This window comes from Salvelinus sp. IW2-2015, linkage group LG31, assembly GCF_002910315.2.
Source record: "Salvelinus sp. IW2-2015 linkage group LG31, ASM291031v2, whole genome shotgun sequence".
NCBI lineage: Eukaryota > Metazoa > Chordata > Actinopteri > Salmoniformes > Salmonidae > Salvelinus > Salvelinus sp. IW2-2015.
This window is the reverse complement of record NC_036870.1, coordinates 21,273,201-21,293,200: the sequence shown is the minus strand read 5'-3', so window position 1 is coordinate 21,293,200 and position 20,000 is coordinate 21,273,201. Positions and strand designations below refer to the sequence as shown.

The 20,000-nt window shown below is 45.6% G+C and overlaps 1 protein-coding gene and 1 long non-coding RNA gene across 2 annotated transcripts in view; both read right to left on the bottom strand.

The window, feature by feature from the left end:
• ankib1a (ankyrin repeat and IBR domain containing 1a) overlaps positions 1-17,092 on the bottom strand; it is a 31,924-nt gene extending 14,832 nt beyond the window's left edge. The window contains 14 exon segments of the mRNA XM_070436489.1: positions 916-1,075; positions 1,397-1,539; positions 1,726-1,814; positions 2,222-2,433; positions 2,576-2,693; positions 8,280-8,383; positions 8,386-8,455; positions 9,090-9,099; positions 10,929-11,038; positions 11,145-11,282; positions 11,284-11,317; positions 12,928-13,139; positions 15,628-15,721; positions 16,968-17,092. Coding sequence (XP_070292590.1) covers positions 916-1,075; positions 1,397-1,539; positions 1,726-1,814; positions 2,222-2,433; positions 2,576-2,693; positions 8,280-8,383; positions 8,386-8,455; positions 9,090-9,099; positions 10,929-11,038; positions 11,145-11,282; positions 11,284-11,317; positions 12,928-13,115 — 1,376 coding nt within the window. The 5' untranslated portion in view covers positions 13,116-13,139; positions 15,628-15,721; positions 16,968-17,092.
• On the bottom strand, positions 9,792-10,454 carry LOC139023411 (uncharacterized). The gene is made up of 3 exons (XR_011474545.1): positions 10,374-10,454; positions 10,232-10,264; positions 9,792-9,982 (listed from the first exon to the last, which is right to left on the bottom strand). It is a non-coding gene; the product is annotated as an uncharacterized lncRNA (long non-coding RNA).
• Positions 17,093-20,000: the final 2,908 nt, after the last annotated feature.

Here is a 20,000-nt window from a genome sequence, read left to right as displayed (position 1 = left end):
CCTTCTTGGCTGTGTTCTTAGGGTTGTTGTCCTGTTGGAAGGTGAACCTTCGCCCCGAGTCTGAGGTCCTGAGTGCTCTGGAGCAGGTTTTCATCAACGATCTCTCTGTACTTTGCTCCGTTCATCTTTTCCTCGATCCTGACTAGTCTCTCAGTCTCTGCCCCTGAAAAACAACCCCACAGCATGATGCTGCAACCACCATGCTTCACTGTAGGGATGGTGCCAGGTTTCCTCCAGACGTGATGCTTGACATTCAGGCCAAAGAGTTCAATCTTGGATTCATCAGACCAGAGAATCTTGTTTCTCATGGTCTGAGTCCTTTAGGTGCCTTTTGGTAAACTCCAAGCGGGCTGTCATGTGCCTTTTACAGAGGAGTGGCTTCTTTCTGGCCACTCTACCATAAAGGCCTGATTCGTGGAGTGATGGTTGTCCTTCTGAAAGGTTCTCCCATCTCCACAGAGGAACTCTGGAACTATGTCAGAGTAACCATCGGGTTCTTGGTCACCTCCTTGACCTTAATATAGACAGGTGTGTGCCTTTCCAAATCATGTCCAATCAATTGAATTTACTACAGGTGGACTCCAATCAAGTTGTAGAAACATCTCAAGGATGATCAATGGAAACAGGATGCACCTGAGCTCCATTTCGAGTCTCACAGCAAAGGGTCTGAATACTATGTAATTGTCATATTTCAGTTTTTTACATCTAAAAACCTGTTTTTGCTTTGTCATTATGGGGTGTTGTGTGTAGATTGATGAGGAAAAACATTAATTTAATCAATTTTAGAATGAGGCTGTAACGTTACAAAATGTGGAAAAAGTGAAGGGGTCTGAATACTTTCTGAATGCACTGTATCATTCTCTACATTAGAGACTTTTCCCCATGAGACGGTCTGATGTGTGTGTGTGCGTGTACCAGCAGAAGAGGTGACCCTTGCCACAGTCAACTGCAGGGGAGGGCAGCAGGGGGAACCCCAGGTGGTTGACCCCCGGACCAGGTCTGGTCAGTCTGACCGCTCTCTCACACCGCACTGCCGGGCACCACCGGATAGATGGGTTGTTCTCCACGAACGCCTAGAGAGAAAAGATACACACACACGCGCAGCAACACTTCACACACAACACACACACACACACACACACACCCACACACACACACACACACACACACACACACACACCACACACACACACACACAACACACACACACACACACACACACACACACACACACACACGCGGACAGGAGGAGAGATATCAGAGATAAGATGCTTTGAGACGACATTGGGTGTGGTGTGTGTGGTGTGTTGTTTGTGTGTGTGGTGGTGTGTGTGATGTGTGTGTGTGTGTGTGTGTGTGTGTGTGTGTGTGTGCGTGTGCGTGGTGTGCGTGCACTTGATGTCGAACTGCAGGTATCGTTTGTCCATCTCTCTGGAGACAACACTCTCTATAACCTGAACAGGCACCAGCTGGTAACAGTCACAGGCAGGACAGAAGATGTTATGAGCCTCACCCTCCTGGATCTTCACATTCAAAAACCTGAAACAAATTACATTCAATTCAATTCAATAATTATTGGATCCACAGTCAAGATTTAAATTGATATGGCTTGCTCTTGCCGTTTATACTGTGCATTCCTGCCTTCCAGATTGTGTGTATTGTGTGTAGAATTTCCCATGAGGATCCATCATGTTTAATTCAATTCAAACAGTGTAAGTGACGTACCCTTCCCAGCAGGCTCGGCAGAACTCATGACCACAGGACATGTCTATTGGGTCTTCAAACACTGAGATGGAACACAGGCAGATCCCACACTGGAGGGAAAGAGACACCCCACACAGTCAGAGGTATACACTACATCACACACAAACACACACATATGTGTTACGGATGTCACGTTGCTTGCTTAGCAAGTACCACTCCCAACCTCGATTCGGTTCATACCTGGCTGGAACTCGAGACCTCTACTTTGCTAACACACGTGACCGCCCTCCTTAACAATGTTCCAATGGTTGGAGACACCCAAAAGGTACTAATTGGATGGCTCCATTCTCAACATTTCAAGCTAGCTGTGGAGTGAGCTTACGGTACGTTCTTAACTCTGTTACACACTCACACAGGCAGCCAGGGCTTGATGATTGGTTGGTTAGTAGAATCAGGTGTGCTCGTGCTGGGGTAGAACAAAAATGTGCAACCTGTACCAAAATGTCATGTGACTCACCGTAGTCCCTCCCTCCTCCCCTGGGGTGAGGCAGCTGTCAGTGAGGGAGGTGAGGGTTAGGGTGAGGGGGGAGCGAGGGGTGCGCGGGGAAGGCAGGGTGTCCCAGGCGTTGCACCCGCTGGGCGGGGGGGTGGGCATCAAGACCCCAGACCGCTGGCAGCACTCCTCAGAATCACTCATCCAGGCTTCCAAAAGCTTCTCCCTGTCCCAGTCTGTTACACACAGAGACAGAGAGGTTGGAGCGAGACACACACACACACACCTTCAACAGCTCCTACATGTCCCAATTAGATACACAGAGACAGTTTACACACACACACACATGAAACACACACACATGAAACACACACACACCGTGTGCTCTGAGCAGTGCCTCAGCGGTGAAGAGAGGAGCCTGTAGCATGTCAGCTGTCTCCACTATCAACATGTCCTTCAATCTCCTCAAGTCCTGCAGCTTCAAACCCTCATAGGGCTGGGGATGAGAGGGGAGGGAGATAGGGGAGAGATAAAGAGAGAGAGGGAGAGATTAAGAATTGAAAAAGCTAGGAAAAAAATTATCAAAAACCATAACAATATTCTGCAGCTGCTTGTCCCTCTGTGGCTACATTTCACAGCAAATGCATCTCTGATTTAAAGTGTGTGTGTGTATGTGTGTGTGTGAGATTGATTTGATTTATTTCATTATTATATTGTCTTGCATCTTCAAGATGACCACCCCACGTTGGCTTACAAGACACTGTATCTGCAGTAGCAAAGACTTTTTCCACATTTTGTTGTGTTAATTAAAAATGGATTATATTGAGATTTTGTGTCACTGCCCTCCACACAAAATCCCATAATGTCAAAGATGACGCAATCCCGATCGCACTCACCACTGCCCTTTCCCACCTGAACAAAAGGAACACCTATGTGAGAATGCTGTTCATTGACTTCAGCTCAGCGTTCAACACCATACTACCCACGAAGCTCATCACTAAGCTAAGGACCCTGGGACTAAACACCTCCCTCTGCAACTGGATCCTGGACTTCCTGACGGGCCACCCCCAGGTGGTAAGGGTAGGCAACAACACGTCTGCTACGCTGATCCTCAACACTGGGTGCCTGCTTAGTCCCCTCCTGTACTCCCTGTTCACCCACGACTGTGTAGCCAAACACGACTCCAACACCGTCATTAAGTTTGCTGATGACACAACAGTGGTAGGCCTGATCACCGACAACGATGAGACAGCCTATAGGAAGGAGGTCAGAGACCTGGCAGTGTGGTGCAGGACAACGACCTCTCCCTCAATGTGAGCAAGACTAAGGAGCAGATCATGTGGTCCCGTGTGGCTCAGTTGGTAGAGCATGGCGCTTGCAACGCCAGGGTTGTGGGATGAATATGTATGAACTTTCCAATTTGTAAGTCGCTCTGGATAAGAGCGTCTGCTAAATGACTTAAATGTAAATGTAAATCATGGACTACAGAAAAAGGAGGGCCGAACATGCCCCCATTCTCATCGACGGGGCTGTAGTGGAGCGGGTCGAGAGTTTCAAGTTCCTTGGTGTCCACATCACCAACAAACTATCATGGTCCAAACACACTAAGACAGTCGTGAAGAGGGCACGACAACACGTTTTCCCCCTCAGGAGACTTGGCATGCGTCCCCAGATCTTAAAAAAGTTATACAGCTGCACCATCGAGAGCATCCTGACCGGTTGCATCATTGCCTGGTATGGTAACTGCTCGGCATCTGACTGTAAGGCGCTACAGAGGGTAGTGCGTACGGCCCAGTACATCACTGGGGCAAGTTTCCTGTTATCCAGGACCTCTATACTAGGCGGTGTCAGAGGAAAGCCCAAAAATTGTTAAAGACTCCAGTCACCCAAGTCATAGACTGTTTTCTCTGCTACCGCACGGCAAGCGGTACCTGAGCGCCAATTCTCGGACCAAAAGGCTCCTTAACGCTTCTACCCCAAGCCATAAGACTGCTGAACAATTGCTGACTGCTGAACAATTAATCAAATGGCCACCCGGACCATTTACATTGACCCCCCACCCCCCACCGCCTTTTGTTTCTAAACTGCTGCTTCTCGCTGTTTATTATCTATGCATAGTCACTTTACCCCTACCTACACGTGCAAATTACCTCAACTAACCTGTACCCCCGCACACTGACTCGGTACCGGTACACCCTGTATATAGTCTCGTTATATACATACATACATACATACATATATACATTTCTTACCTCTTTCTTGAACTGCACTGTTGGTTAAGGGCTTGTAAGTAAGCATTTCACTATAAGGTCTACACATGTTGTATTCGGCGCAGGTGACAAACAAAGTTGGATTTCATTTCATTTTGATATTAAATATGTTTTTAGAAATCTTTACAAATTAATTCAAAATGAAAAGCTGAAATGTCTTGAGTCAAAAACTACTCAACCCCTTTGTTATGGCAAGCCTAAATAAGTTCATGAGTAAAAATGTGCTTAACAAGTTACATAATAGGTTGCATGGATTCACTTTGTGTGCAATAATAGTGTTTAACATGATTTCTGAATGACTACCTCATCTCTGTACCCCACACATACAATTATCTGTAGGTCCCTCAGTCGAGCAGTGAATTTCAACCACAAAGACCAGGGAGGTTTTCCAATGCCTTGCAAAGAAGGGCACCTATTGGTAGACATTGAATATCTGTTTGAGCATGGTGAAGTTATGAATTACACTTTGGAAGGAAACCGCTCAGGGATTTCACCATGAGGCCAACGGTGACTTTAAAACAGTTACAGAGTTTAATGGCTGTAACAGGCGAAAACTGAGGATGGATCAACAACATTGTAGTTACTCCACAATACTAACCTAAATGGCAGAGTGAAAAGAAGGAAGCCTGTACAGAATACAAATATTCAAAAACATGCATCCTGTTTTCAATAAGGCACTAAAGTAAAACAAAAAAATGTGGCAAAGAAATGTACTTTATGCCCTGAATACAAAGCATCATGTTTGGTGTGAATCGAACACAACACATCACTGAGTACCACTCTTCATATTTTCAAGCATGGTGGTGGCTGCATCATGTTATGGGTATGATTGTCATCAGCAAGGACTCTGGAGTTTTTTAGGATGAAAAGAAACCGAATAGAGCTAAGCACAGGCAAAATCCTAGATGAAAACCTGGTTCAGTCAGCACTGGGAGCCAAATTCACCTATCAGCAGGACAATAACCTAAAACACAAGGCCAAATATACACTGGAGTTGATTACCAAGATGACATTGAATGTTCCTGAGTGGCCTAGTTACAGTTTTGACTGAAAATCTATTGCAAGACTTGAAAATGGCTGTCTAGCAATGATTAACAATCAACTTGACAGAGATTGAAGAATATTGTACAGTCCAGGTGTGCAAAGCTCTTAGAGACTTACCCAGAAAGACTCACAGCTGTAATTGCTGCCAAAGGTGATTCTAATGTATTGACTCTGTGTTGTGAATACTTATGTAAATAAAATATTGTGCCAACATTTAGAAAAACATGTTTTCACTTGTGTGTACATGGGTGAGAATTGTGTGTACATGGGTGAGAAAAAACATATATATTTAATAAATTTTGAATTCAGGCTGTAACACAACAAAATGTGAAATAAGTCAAGGGGTATGAATACTTTCTGAAGGCACTGTATATATGGTATATCGATTGTGTAAATTCTGTATCTATATATCTTGTCCATATATTCTGGTCCTGTATATTGTTTATTGTGGCAGCACCATTTCACAGAGTCAATACCTTATTATTTTATTTATTTACCTAAGTATTCAGACCTTTTGCTATGAGACTCGAAATTGAGCTCAGGTGCATCCTGTTTCCATTGATCATCCTTGAGCTGTTTCTACAACTTGATTGGAGTCCACCTGTGGTAAATTCAATTGATTGGACATGATTTGGAAAGGCACACACCTGTCTATATTAAGGTCCCACAGTTGACATTGCATGTCGGAGCAAAAACAAAGCCATGAGGTCGAAGGAATTGTCCGTAGAGCTCCGAGACAGGATTGTGTTCGAGGCACAGATCTGGGGAAGGGTACCAAAAAAGTTCTGCAGCATTGAAGGTTCCCAAGAACACAGTGGCCTCCATCATTCTTAAATGGAAGAAGTTTGGAACCACCAAGACTCTTACTAGAGCTGGCCGCCCAGCCAAACTGAGCAATCGGGAGAGAAGGGCCTTGTTCAGGGAGGTGACCAAGAACCCGATGGTCACTCTGACAGAGCTCCAGAGTCCCTCTGTGGAGATGGGAGAAACTTCCAGAAGGACAACCATCTCTGCAGCACTCCACCAATCAGGTAAAGTGGCCAGACGGAGAGTGGCCCAGCCAGAGCCCGGACTTGAACCCGATCAAACATCTTTGGAGAGACTTGAAAATAGCTGTACAGCGACACTTCCCAGCCAACCTGACAGAGCTTGAGAGGATCTGCAGAGAAGAATGAGAAAAACTCCCAAAATACAGGTGTGCCAAGCTTGTAGCGTCATACCCACGAAGACTCGAGACTGTAATCTCTGCCAAAGGTGCTTCAACAAAGTACTGAGTAAAGCATCTGAATACTACTGAAAAAAAAACAATTTCATAAATTTAAGAATAAGGCTGTAACGTAACAACAATTGGAAAAAGTCAAGAGGTCTGAATACTTTCCGAATGCACTGTAGGTTCATACGAATTTTTTTTACATTTGATAAACAAAACCAAAAACTATTTTAATGATATAGCTTAGTCCATGCTTTGCAAAAGAAAATTGCACCCAGAAACACTTATTTTCTAAATAACCATTCCAGCCTCTCTTAGTCTCTAACCCAAAATAGTTCTGGTTTCAGTTGTTGCATTTTATCAAACAAGGTTACTCTCAAATCATCATATAAAGTACAGTACAATAAAAAGTGCAGTTCATTCTCAATCTCCCCTGAATCGCAAACAGTACATAGCTGCTCTTCTTCCATTATTGCATTAAACCTATCTTAATTGCCAGAGGAAGTATTCTGGTTCTCAACTGGGCACACAGTGACCTTTGGTTTCTTGTTAGGTGAGAGGTGACATAGGGTTCCTGTCACGTTCGTTGTTTAAATAAGTGGACCAAAGCGCAGCGTGAGTAGAGTTCCACATATTTATTGAGGTGAAACTTCAAAAAACAAATAAATAAACGAATGTGCAGTTCGTAGCGCACATAGCACTAAACACAAACAATATCCCACAACGCAGGTGGGAAAAGGAACACACTAAGTATGATCCCCAATTAGAGGCAACGATATTCAGCTGCCTCCAATTGGGAACCATACTCACCCACCAACATAGAACTAAAATAACTAGAAAACCACCCTAGTCACGCGCTGACCTATTACACCATAGAGAACCCCGAGGGCTCTCTATGGTCAGGGCGTGACAGTTCCAGATCATAGTTGTTTTTGATTTGGTTGTTCTGAGTCTTGGTTTAAGTCATATATCAGTTGTCCATTTTTCTTTGTAGCTAAGCTTTCACTTGTGTTTGATTATGTTGACATCGTAACTTCTTTCTAAATATGTGTTGTAGATCCGCTTCCTTAAAAACGGAATTGAGTTCCTTTGTCCATGGGTAATTGTGTTCCTTTGTCCATGGGTAATTGAGTTCCTTTGTCCATGGGTAATTGAGTTCCTTTGTCCATGGGTAATTAGAGTTCCTTTGTCCATGGGTAATTGAGTTCTGCCTTTGTCGCATGGGTAATTGAGTTCCTTTGTCCATGGTAATTGTGTGTTTTATCCCAGTTGAAAACCTTTTTTCTTCTATCCTGTTTCTCTGGCATGGTCGATAAGGCGGTTCCATAACCTAATCATTTTACCCATGTCCTATTTCACAGTGCACCCAACCCATGTCTCCTTGAATAGCAAGGCTTGAGGCAAACTTATGCACTCTAAGGAAAATGTTGTATGACTCTATTTTGAATCAAGTTAGCTGTTTAGGATTATTTTGTGTGGTGGTGCAGCGTTCTGCATTCAGTGACGTAGTGCAGTTTCGCGGCAGCGGCTGCTCTGTGATGGTGGGCGTGTAACTCACCTCTTTGTGGCGCAGGTGCTGCTGGGTGTCTGTGTCTCGGTGTGTGTGTTGTGAGAACACCATCATGGCTTCGAGGCGCAGGGCCAGGTGTGTGTGCTGCTGCTCTCTGCGTGGTCACACGGGGTTAACTTCTCCTCGTCCTCCACAAACAGGTCTGACCCAGCCTGGACCAGGAGCTAACACGCATGGCACGCACACACGAGATCACACACACACACACACACACACACACACACACACACACACACACACACACACAACACACACACACACACACAACACACACAACACAACACACACACACACACACACACACACACAACACACACACACACAACAGGAGGAGAAGTGGGAGGCAAAGGGAAAGAAGAGAGGGAGAAAGAAAGAGTTTAAAAGATGAGAGAAGACACTCTCTCTCTCTCTCTTTCTCTTACCTCTAACAGTCTCTCTCTCTCTCTTACCTCTACACAGTTCTCTCTCTCTCTTACATCCACACAGTCCTCTCTCTCTTTAACTCTACACAGTCTCTCTCTCTCTCTCTCTCTCTCTCTCTCTCTCTCTTCTCTCTCTCTCTCTCCTCTCTCTCTCTCTCTTCTGTCTCTCTTACCTCTACACCGTCTCTCTCTCTCTCTTACCTCTACACAGTCTCTCTCTCTCTCTCTTACCTCTACACAGTCTCTCTCTCTTACCTCTACACAGTTGTGCTCTCTCTCTCTCTCTTACCTCTACAGTCTCTCTCTCTCTTTTACCTCTACACAGTCTCTCTCTCTCTCTTAACCCTCTAACACAGCCTCTCTCTCTCTCTCTTACCTCTACACAGCTCTCTCTCTCTCTCTTACCTCTACACAGTCTCTCTCTCTCGTCTTACTCTTACAGTCTCTCTCCTCTGTCTCTCTTACCTCTACAGCAGCCTCTCTCTCTCTCTCTTACCTCTACACAGTCCTCTCTCTCTGTCTCTCTTACTTATACAGTCTCTCTCTCTCTCTGTACCCTTAGCGTCTCTCTCTCTACTTTTACCCTCTACAAGAAGTCTTCTCTCTCCTCTTCTTACAACTCTACACAGTCTCTCCCTCTCTCTTACCTCTACACAGCCTCTCTCTCTCTCTCTCTCTCTTACTCTACACAGGTCTCTCTCTCTCTCTTACCTCTACACAGTCTCTCTCTCCTGTCTCTCTTACCTCTACAGAGCCTCTGCTCTCTCTCTCTTACCTCTACACAGTCTCTCTCGTCTCCTCTGTCTCGTCGCTCTACCTCTACACAGTTTTCCTCTGCTCTCTCTTACCTCGTACACAGTTTCTCTCTATCATACCTGCTACACAGTCTCTCCTCTCTCTCTCTTACCTCTACACATGTCTCTCTCTCTCTCTTACTCTACACGTCTCTCCTCTCTCTCCCTCTCCTTACCTCTACACAGTGTCCTCTACTCTCGCTGTCTCTCTCTGTACCCTCTAACAACAGTGTCTCTCTTTCTCTTACCTCTACAAACAGTCTCTCTCTTCTTCTCTCCTCTCTCTCCTTCTTCCTCTACAGCAGTCTCTCTCTCTCTCTCTCTCTTACCTCTACACAGTTCCTCTCTCTCTCTTACCTCTACACAGTCTCTCTCTCTCTCTCTCTTACCTCTACACAGTCTCTATCTCTCTCTCTTACCTCTACACAGTCTATCTCTCTCTCTCTTACCTCTACACAGTCTCTCTCTCTCTTACCTCTACACAGTTTCTCCTCCTCTCTCTCTCTTACCTCTACACAGTTTCCCTATCTCTCTCTCTCTCTTACCTCTACAAACAGTCTCTCTCTCTCTAACCTCTACAAGTCCTCTCTCTCTCTCTCTCCTCTCTCTCTCTCTCTCTCTCTCTCTTACCTCTACACACACAGTTTCTCCTCTCTCTTACCTCACAGTCTCTCCTCCGTTCTCCTCTTACCTCTACACACAGTTTCTCTCCTCTCTCTCTTACCTCTACACAGTTTCTCTCTCTCTCTCTAAACCTCTACACAGTCTCTCTTCTTCTTACCTCTAGTCTCTCTCTTCTCTCTCTCTCTCTGTACCTCTATACAGTCTCTCTCTCTCTTACCTCTACACAGTCTCTCATCTCTTACCTCTAAGTCTCTCTCTCTCTCTCTTACCTCTACACAGTCTCTCTCTCTCTCCCTCTCTCTCTCTCTCTCTCTCTTACCTATACACAGGTCTCTCTCTCTCTCCTCTTACCTCTACACAGTCTCTCCTCTCTTACCTCTAGTTCTCTCTCTCTCTCTCTCTCTTACCTCTACAGTCTCCCATCTTCTCGTCTTCTTTTACCCTACATCAGTTTCTCTTCCTCTCCTTACCTCTAACAACAGTTTCCTCTCTCTCTCTCTTACCGCTACAGTTTCTCTCTCTCTCTCTTACCTCTACAATTTAACAGTTTTCTCTCTCTCTCTTACGCTACACAGTCCATCTCACACTCTCTCTCTCTTACCTCGTACACAGTCTTCTCTCTCTTACCTCTACACAGTTTCTCTCTCTCTACTTACCGCTACACAGTTTCTCTCTGCTCTCTCTCTTACCTCTAACAGTTTCTCTCTCTCTCTCTTACCTCTACACCAGTTTCTCTCTCTCTCATCTCTTTACCTCCTACACAGTTTCTCTCTCTCGTCTCTCTACCTCCTACACACTCTTCATGCCAGCAAGCAGCAGCGTAGTGTAGACAGGTGCTGTTCCTGTTGTCTGTAGCGTTAATGTTAACCCTTTCATACTGTCCTCTGTCCAGCCTAGCCCGGTCCAGCTCAGATCATCTGGACACACACACACAATATTGTAGCACTCTAATGTATTGTGTGTGTGTGTTCTTTGTGTGTGTATTATTTGTGTGGTGTCTGTGTATTCTATACCTGTAGGCAGTCTGCCCTGCGTTGTTCGTCTCTCTGTGGTCTGGCCAGTCTGGGAGACAGTGCCCCTCTGGCAGCAGCAGGATGTGCGCTTCCCTGACACAACGCATGCAGACATGTCTCATTCTGCACGTTACGCTGTGTTAGGGTTCCCTTCTTTACTGAAAAGGAACGACCTGGAGGGGGTGGGTTGAGAAGAGAGAGGTTTACCATCTTTACAGAAGAGGAACCGTCCTTTCATAGCATATTTTAAAAGCAGAGTGGACAGATGACGGACATTCCAGTTCCAAGTCAACATTATGCTGGGGCTGCAGTTCTCAGGTAGTTTATATTCAAACATCTCTGTCTGTCTAGAATCCATTTACTGATGACCTCCCCTTCATCATCTACTCCCTCTCTCCTCTCCTCTTCCTCCACCTCACGGCTCGTCTTCAACTCTTCCTCTCCCCACCATCCCCTTCTCCTCTCCCTCCCCAACCCCCCTCTCCGCTCTCCTCTTCCTCCACCTCACGGCTCTCTCCTCTCCTCTCCCCACCCCCTCTCCTCTTCCTCCACCTCACGGCTTCTCTACTCTCCCTCCCCTCCCCTCTCCTCTTTCCTCCCACCTCACGGCTCTCTCTCTCCCTCTCCACCCCTCCTCTCCTCTTCCTCCACCTCACGGCTCTCTCTCTCCCTCCCATCCCCCTCTCCTCTTCCTCCACCTCACGGCTCTCTACTCTCCCTCCACCCCCCTCTCCTCTTCCTCCACCTCACGGCTCTCTACTCTCCCCCCCATCCCCCTCTCCTCTTCCCTCCCCCTCACGGCTCTCTACTCTCCCTTCCCCATACCCCTCTCCTCTTCCTCCACCTCACGGCTCTCTACTTCTCCCTCTCCACCCCCCTCTCCTCTTCCTCCACCTCACGGCTCTCTCCTCCCCTCCCCATCCTCTCCCTTCCTCCACCTCACGGCTCTCTACTCTCCCTCTCCACCCCCTCTCCTCTTCCTCCACTCACGGCTCTCTACTCTCCCTCCCCATCCCCCTCTCCTCTTCCTCCACCTCACGGCTCTCTACTCTCCCTCCCCATCCCCTCTCCTCTTCCTCCACCTCACGCTCTCCTACTCTCCCTCCCATCCCCCTCTCCTCTTCTCCACCTCACGGCTCTCTACTCTCCCTCTCCACCCCCCCTCTCCTCTTCCTCCACCTCACGGCTTCTACTCTCCCTCCCATCCCCCTCTCCTCTTCCTCCACCTCAACGGCTCTCATACTCCCCTCCCACCCATCCCCCTCTCCTCTTCCTCCACCTCACGGCTCTCTACTCTCCCTCTCCTCTGCTGAATCTGTGAGAAACAGCATTTATCACACAGCAATACCACTGTAGCAATAATCGCATAATCTGACACACAGGCAGAAAGACAGACTGAAATACATTCTGCTAAGTACACATCAGATAAGCGCACACTTCGGTCAAGTGCACTCAAACAGATGGCTGAATGGAAGAGTAATTTGGTAGGCAGGAAGGTACCGAAATAGACCTGCAGTTAGCTAACTGGCCTTTAACACACACACACACACACAATTAGCTGGCCTTTTCAACCCGCTTCCTCTGACCCCTGTAATCACCCAGAGAGAGAAAAGAAGGAGGGGAGGATGAGTGAAAGGAAGATTTTTAAAAAATAGGCTCATTGACAACCTGTCATCTCCTCCCAGGGGTCAGACTGCTAACACACTGGAACTCTCTCTTCTTCTCTCTCCCTTTCTCACTCCATCGCTCCCTGTATCCCTGGAACATATCTAAGGGGTGTTACCTGAGCAGGCGTGTCATGGCGTGCCTGCAGGTGTAGTGGAGGGGTGTGTTGTGTTGGTAGGTCTCTCCGTAAGACGCGTTGGGGTCCAGCCCCTCTCTGAACTGGCTGTTGCCCTCGTACAGTTGCCATGCCAACGCCTCGTCCCCGCTGACTAGAGCCTTCCGGAACTTAGTGGCTGTGTTCCCCATCACTGCCCTACAGGGGGCGTTGCACTGGAATCATTCAGCACAATTAATCATCTTCATCATTCAGAATTTATATATATATATATATGTGTGTGTTAATAACATACAGTACCGGTCAAAAGTTTGGACACACCTACTCATTCAAGGGTCTTTCTTTATTTGTACTATTTTCTACATTGTAGAATAATTGTGAAGACATAAAAACTATGAAATAACACATATGGAATTATGTAGTAACCAAAAAGGTGTGCGCCACAATTGATATGCCTGAGTTAAGAGGACCTGGTGAAACTCTACTTTAGAACAAGGAAATCCTTGTTCCTTTGGCACATAATATCCATATTATAAGTTGTCCCTATCATGGTGCCTTTCGATTTCCTACAATTTTGTAGTCATTATTATTCCTTGTTTGTTATTATAGCTAAGATTCAACGGTGGTTATTGGTAAGAGTAGAGATGGGATTGGGAATGGGTGACTGGGAGGGCATCAGACACTTCTCTGAGGTGTGTGTGGGGATTCCACTCATCTCACTTCAGTCTCTCGTGGACCCACTCTGCCCAAGTAGACCACCACCAGCCACTATATTTTAATTTAATTTAATTAAATAAGGTAATAAAAACTGACCACAATACTTAAGTGACAGTCTGTCTCCAATACATGTACAATGACATAATTCACAGACTTTTGGTACATTAGTTGCAGCTTAAAAGCCCTAAAAACATAGCACCTCAAAGGAAAAGAAGTACTCTGCTTTACGTGACATCACAATAACCCATAATGACATCACAATACCACATAATGACAAAGCGAAAACAGGGTTTTAGAAATTTTTGCACATCTATATAAAAAATAAAAAAATATCACATAAATGCAGTACCAGTCAAAAGTTTGGACACACCTACTCATTCAAAGGTTTGTCTTTATTTTTTACTATTTTCTACATTGTGGAATAATAGTGAAGACATCAAAACTATAAAATAACACATATGAAATGATGTAGTAACCAAAAAAGTGTTAAACAAATCTAAATATATTTTAGATTCTTCAAAGTAGCCTTGATGACAGCTTTGCACACTCTTGGCATTCTCTCAACCAGCTTCACCTGGAATGCTATTCCAACAGTCTTGAAGGACTTCCCACATATGCTGAGCACTTGTTATCTGCTTTTCCTTCACTCTGCAATCCAACTCATCCCAAACCATCTCATTTGGGTTGAGGTCGGGTGATTGTGGAGGCCAGGTCATCTGAGGCAGCACTCCTTCACTCTCCTTCTTGGTCAAATAACCCTTACACAGCCTAGAGGTGTGTTGGGTCATTGTCCTGTTAAAAAACAAATTATAGTCCCACTAAGCGCAAACCAGATGGAATGGCGTATTGCTGCAGAATGCTGTGGTAGCCATGCTGATTAAGTGTGCCTTGAATTCTAAATAAATCACAGACAGTATCACTAGCAAAGCAACCCCACACCATCATACCTCCTCCTCCATGCTTCACGGTGGGAACCACACATGCGGAGATCATCCGTTCACCTACTATGCGTCTTACAAAGACATGGCGGTTGGAACCAAAAATCTCAAATTTGGACTCATCAGACCAAAGGACAGATTTCCACTGGTCTAATGTCCATTGCTCGTGTTTCTTGGCCCAAGCAAGTCTCTTCTTCTTATTGGTGTCCTTTAGTAGTGGTGTCTTTGCAGCAATTCGACCATGAAGGCATGATTCATGCAGTCTCCTCTGAACAGTTGCTGTTGAAATGTGTCTGTTACTTGAACTCTGAAGCATTTATTTGGGCTGCAATTTCTGAGGCTGGTAACTCTAATGAACTTATCCTCTGCAGCAGAGGTAACTCTGGGTCTTCCTTTCCTGTGGTGGTACTAATGAGAGCCAGTTTCATCATAGCACTTGATGGTTTTTGCAACTGCACTTGAAGAAACTTTCAAAGTTATTGAAATGTTACAGATTGACTGACCTTCATGTCTTAAAGTAATGATGGACTGTCGCTTCTCTTTGCTTATTTGAGCTGTTCTTGCCATAATATGGATTTGCTATTTTACCAAATAGGGCTGGCTTCTATATACCACCCCTACCTTGTCACAACACAACTGATTGGCCGAAACGCATTAAGGAAAACAATTCCACAAATTAACTTTTAACAAGGCACACCTGTTAATTGAAATGCATTCCAGGTGACTACCTCATGAAGCTGGTTGAGAGAATGCCAAGAGTGTGCAAAGCTGTCATCAAGGCAAAGGGTGGCTACTTTGAAGAATCTCAAATATAAAATATATTTAGATTTGTTTAACACCTTTTTGGTTACTACATGATTCCATATGTGTTATTTCATATTTTTGATGTTGTCACTATTATTCTACAAGAAAATTGTAAAAATAAAGAAAAACCCTGGAATGAGTAGGTGTGTTCAAACTTTTGACTAGTACTGTATATGTAATAATACAATACATGCATGTAATAAATCATCATTAATTTGAATCTTTGATAATAATAAGCACTTACCTCCGCTATTCAGTCCTCACCTCCTCTTCCTCTCCTACTCCTCCTCTTCCTCTCCTCCTCCACTCACAGCTCAGACATGGCCCATACCCTCACCCTGCAGAGAGAGGGGGAGAGAGAGAAAGAGAGAGAGAGGGTGGGGGGGTCAATTAATCAATCAACTAATCTATCCATCTATGAAACATCCAACATGACTAAGGTACTGATTAACTGAATAGGGCTAATATTAATTGCCACGTCAACTATATAAGCTACAGTATCTGGATCCACAGACCCCATCATTTATAAACAGTCTCTGTGTTCCACCATTTTCTGCTCCAGTAAGTCTGCTGTAGACAGGGAGGGTGTGTATGTGTGTGTAGGTGGGGGGCTACTGATAGTTTATAGGTCACGCTGTCTGTTCTACTCTCAACTCCACACAGCTTCAGTTGCTTCCAGCACACTTCACCTCCCTCTCTCCCCTCACATCATTGCAGCATCCTCAAACCAATAATCACAGTTTTCCATTGACAAAAAATGATCAACCTTAACAACCACTGGCTTTTGGTGGCATGTTGTGTTTATAACAAACAGCTTGTGTTTATAACACATAGCTTCATAATACAAAATGTATCACACACAAAGTGTTTATAAGCGTATTATAATGAAGTTGGCTAAACACAATAAGTTGCCAGCCAGCTACTTACATTTTCACACCAGGGAGAAGTACCAAGAACAATACACAGTGTAAAAGTGTCAGACTCAAGACAAAGAGAAGTTAGCTGGCTAGTGCACAGAGTCTGTCACCCTGACTTCTCTAACGTACTGTAGCTAGCTATATCGTCATCTGTCCATGCGGCCACCTGTCAGGTAGCCTAAGGCTATACCATTAACTTTGGCTGGTTGCTTTATTTGGTGCTGTCTGGCTCTTTCACCAGGTCAGTATGGACAGACTTGCTCACTTGTTCGCTAGCTACGACCTAGCCATTCATGACTAGCTAACAATAATAGCTAGTCATAGCTACATGGCTAGCCGCCACCGTTCTGCTAGCTAGCTACATCTGGCTGACGTGAATGTCTGTAGTGTAGTTAAACGCGATGCCAAGTTATGCTGGTTCAAACTGATGCTAGGGCTGTGGTTAATTTTAACAGCTAGTGTCTGTCTTGGTGGGCCTCAATTCAGCCTTGTCAAATCATTATAATTATAGCTACTTACCTACAACTGGCTAACAGCTAGCTAGCTAATGACAGCAGTGGCAGCATCTAGCTGATAGCTAACACCCATCATTAGCTACTTAGCTATCAAGCTACTTACAACATCGATTCACTTGGTCATCAGTTCGACATACAAACATTCATAATACCGTTATTTCATAATTTTCCTTCTCGACTCCCCACCATCATCTCCTTCTTTCTTTCTCTCTCCAATCTCAGTTTTTCTCAGTGATGATGCGAGATGCTGCTGTTTCTGTTGTTGCTGGCAGGAAAAGGCATCATACGCATGAGCAGCACAAGCTGTCACTGGCCATTTACACCTGATTGTTCAATAAATGTCTCTGTCTCCTTGTCTTCCTTTATCAGAGATGGTCAGAAAAGTTGTTTTAAAAAATGCCTCAAATTTGTCCAAATCATTCAAATTTGCAAACTGTAGAAGTAAAAAACACTCAAAGCACATGAAAGTCTTCTGATTTTGTTTATTACACATGATACATGTTTATTACACAACTCTAAAGTCCATAGCACAACATTATAGATAGTGCTGTTTTTAATATTTTTACAACGAATTCTAGACAACATTAGACTATGTGCAGAGGAGACATGAAAGGCGCACTTCTCAGCCTTCCAGTAGAGACAATTCTCTAAAAGGCGCTGGAGTACACGTCGAACGTGCTGAACATGAATCTCGAGTGACGGTGAAAAAATCAGGATATCGTCAAGGTAAACGAAAACAAAAATGTTCAGCATGTCTCTCAGTACATCATTAACTAATGCCTGAAAGACAGCTGGAGCATTAGCGAGACCGAACGGCAGAACCCGGTATTTCAAAAGCCCCTAACGGAGTGTTAAACGCCGTTTCCACTCGTCCCCCTCTCTGATGCGTACGAGATGGTAAGCGTTACGAAGGTCCAACTTAGTAAAGCACCTGGCTCCCTGCAGAATCTCGAAGGCTGACGACATAAGGGGAAGCGGATAACGATTCTTAACCGTTATGTCATTCAGCCCTCGATAATCCACGCAGGGGCGCAGAGTACCGTCCTTCTTCTTAACAAAGAAAAACCCCCGCTCCGGCGGGAGAGGAAGAGGAACTACGGTACCGGGTCGAGAGAAACAGACAGATAATCCTCGAGAGCCTTACGCTCGGGAGCCGACAGAGAGTATAGTCTACCCGCGAGGGGGAGTGGTCCCCGGAAGGAGATCAATACAACAATCATACGACCGGTGAGGAGGAAGAGAGTTGGCTCTGGACCGACTGAAGACCGTGCGTAGATCATGATATTCCTCCGGCACTCCTGTCAAATCACCAGGTTCCTCCTGAGTAGAGGGGACAGAAGAAACAGGAGGGATAGCAGACATTAAACACTTCACATGACAAGAAACGTTCCAGGATAGGATAGAATTACTAGACCAATTAATAGAAGGATTATGACATACTAGCCAGGGATGACCCAAAACAACAGGTGTAAAAGGTGAACGAAAAATCAAAAAGGAAATGGTCTCACTGTGGTTACCAGATACTGTGAGGGTTAAAGGTAGTGTCTCACATCTGATACTGGGGAGAAGACTACCATCTAAGGCGAACATGGGCGTGGGCTTCCCTAACTGTCTGAGAGGAATGTCATGTTTCCGAGCCCATGCTTCGTCCATAAAACAACCCTCAGCCCCAGAGTCTATCAAAGCACTGCAGGAAGCAGCCGAACCGGTCCAGCGTAGATGGACCGACAAGGTAGTACAGGATCTTGATGGAGAGACTTGAGTAGTAGCGCTCACCAGTAGCCCTCCGCTTACTGATGAGCTCTGGCTTTTACTGGACATGACATGACAAAATGTCCAGCAGAACCGCAATAGAGGCAAAGGCGGTTGGTGATTCTCCGTTCCCTCTCCTTAGTCGAGATGCGAATACCTCCCAGCTGCATGGGCTCAGTCTCTGAGCCGGTGGGAGGAGATGGTTGAGATGCGGAGAGGGGAAGCACCGTTAACGCGAGCTCTCCTCCACGAGCTCGGTGACGAAGATCTATCCGTCGTTCTATGCGGATGGCGAGTGCAATCAAAGAGTCCACGCTGGAAGGAACCTCCCGAGAGAGAATCTCATCCTTAACCTCAGCGTGAAGTCCCTCCAGAAAACGAGCGAGCAACGCCGGCTCGTTCCAGTCATGGAGGCAGCAAGAGTGCGAAACTCTATAGAGTAATCCGTTATGGATCGATCACCTTGACATAGGGAAGCCAGAGCCCTGGAAGCCTCCTTCCCAAAAACTGAACGATCAAAAACCCGTATCATCTCCTCTTTAAAGTTCTGATAATCGTTAGAACACTCAGCCCTTGCCTCCCAGATAGCTGTGCCCCACTCCCGAGCCCGACCAGTAAGGAGTGATATGACGTAAGCGATCCGAGCTCTCTCACTTGAGTACGTGTTGGGCTGGAGAGAGAACACAATATCACACTGGGTGAGAAAAGAGCGACACTCAGTGGCCTGCCCAGAGTAACATGGTGGGTTATTAACCCTAGGTTCCGGAGACTCGGAAGACCAGGAAGTAGCTGGTGGCACGAGACGAAGACTCTGAAACTGTCCAGAGAGATCGGAGACCTGAGCGGCCAGGGTCTCAACGGCATGACGAGCAGCAAACAATTCCTGCTCGTGTCTGCCGAGCATTGCTCCCTGGAACTCGACGGCAGTGTTGAGAGAATCCATAGTCGCTGGGTCCATCTTGGTCGGATTCTTCTGTTATGCTGGTGAATGAGGACCCAAAAGCGACGTAATAGTAACAGAGTCTTTATTCCAGTATTAAACAAATAATGATTCTCCTGGATATTATCAATGGTAAATCCAAAACAGGAAACTGAAATCCTCTCGTCAATAGAGAGGAACGACTGGAGACGCGACCACAGACTGCAGGTCGCTTCAGGAAGGCACTGGCGTAGCTGACATAGACACCTGCTCACACGCAGCATCTGAAGAAGGCAAAGAACACGACAGGGCGGAACAAGGACACAGGACAGCAAACATCAAACAAGAATCCGACAAGGACAGAAGCGGAAAACAGAGGGAGAAATAGGGACTCTAATCAGAGGGCAAAATAGGGGACAGGTGTGAAAGAGTAAATGAGGTCGTTAGGAGAATGAGAAACAGCTGGGAGCAGGAACGGAACGATAGAGAGAGAGAGCGAGAGAGGGAAAGAGGA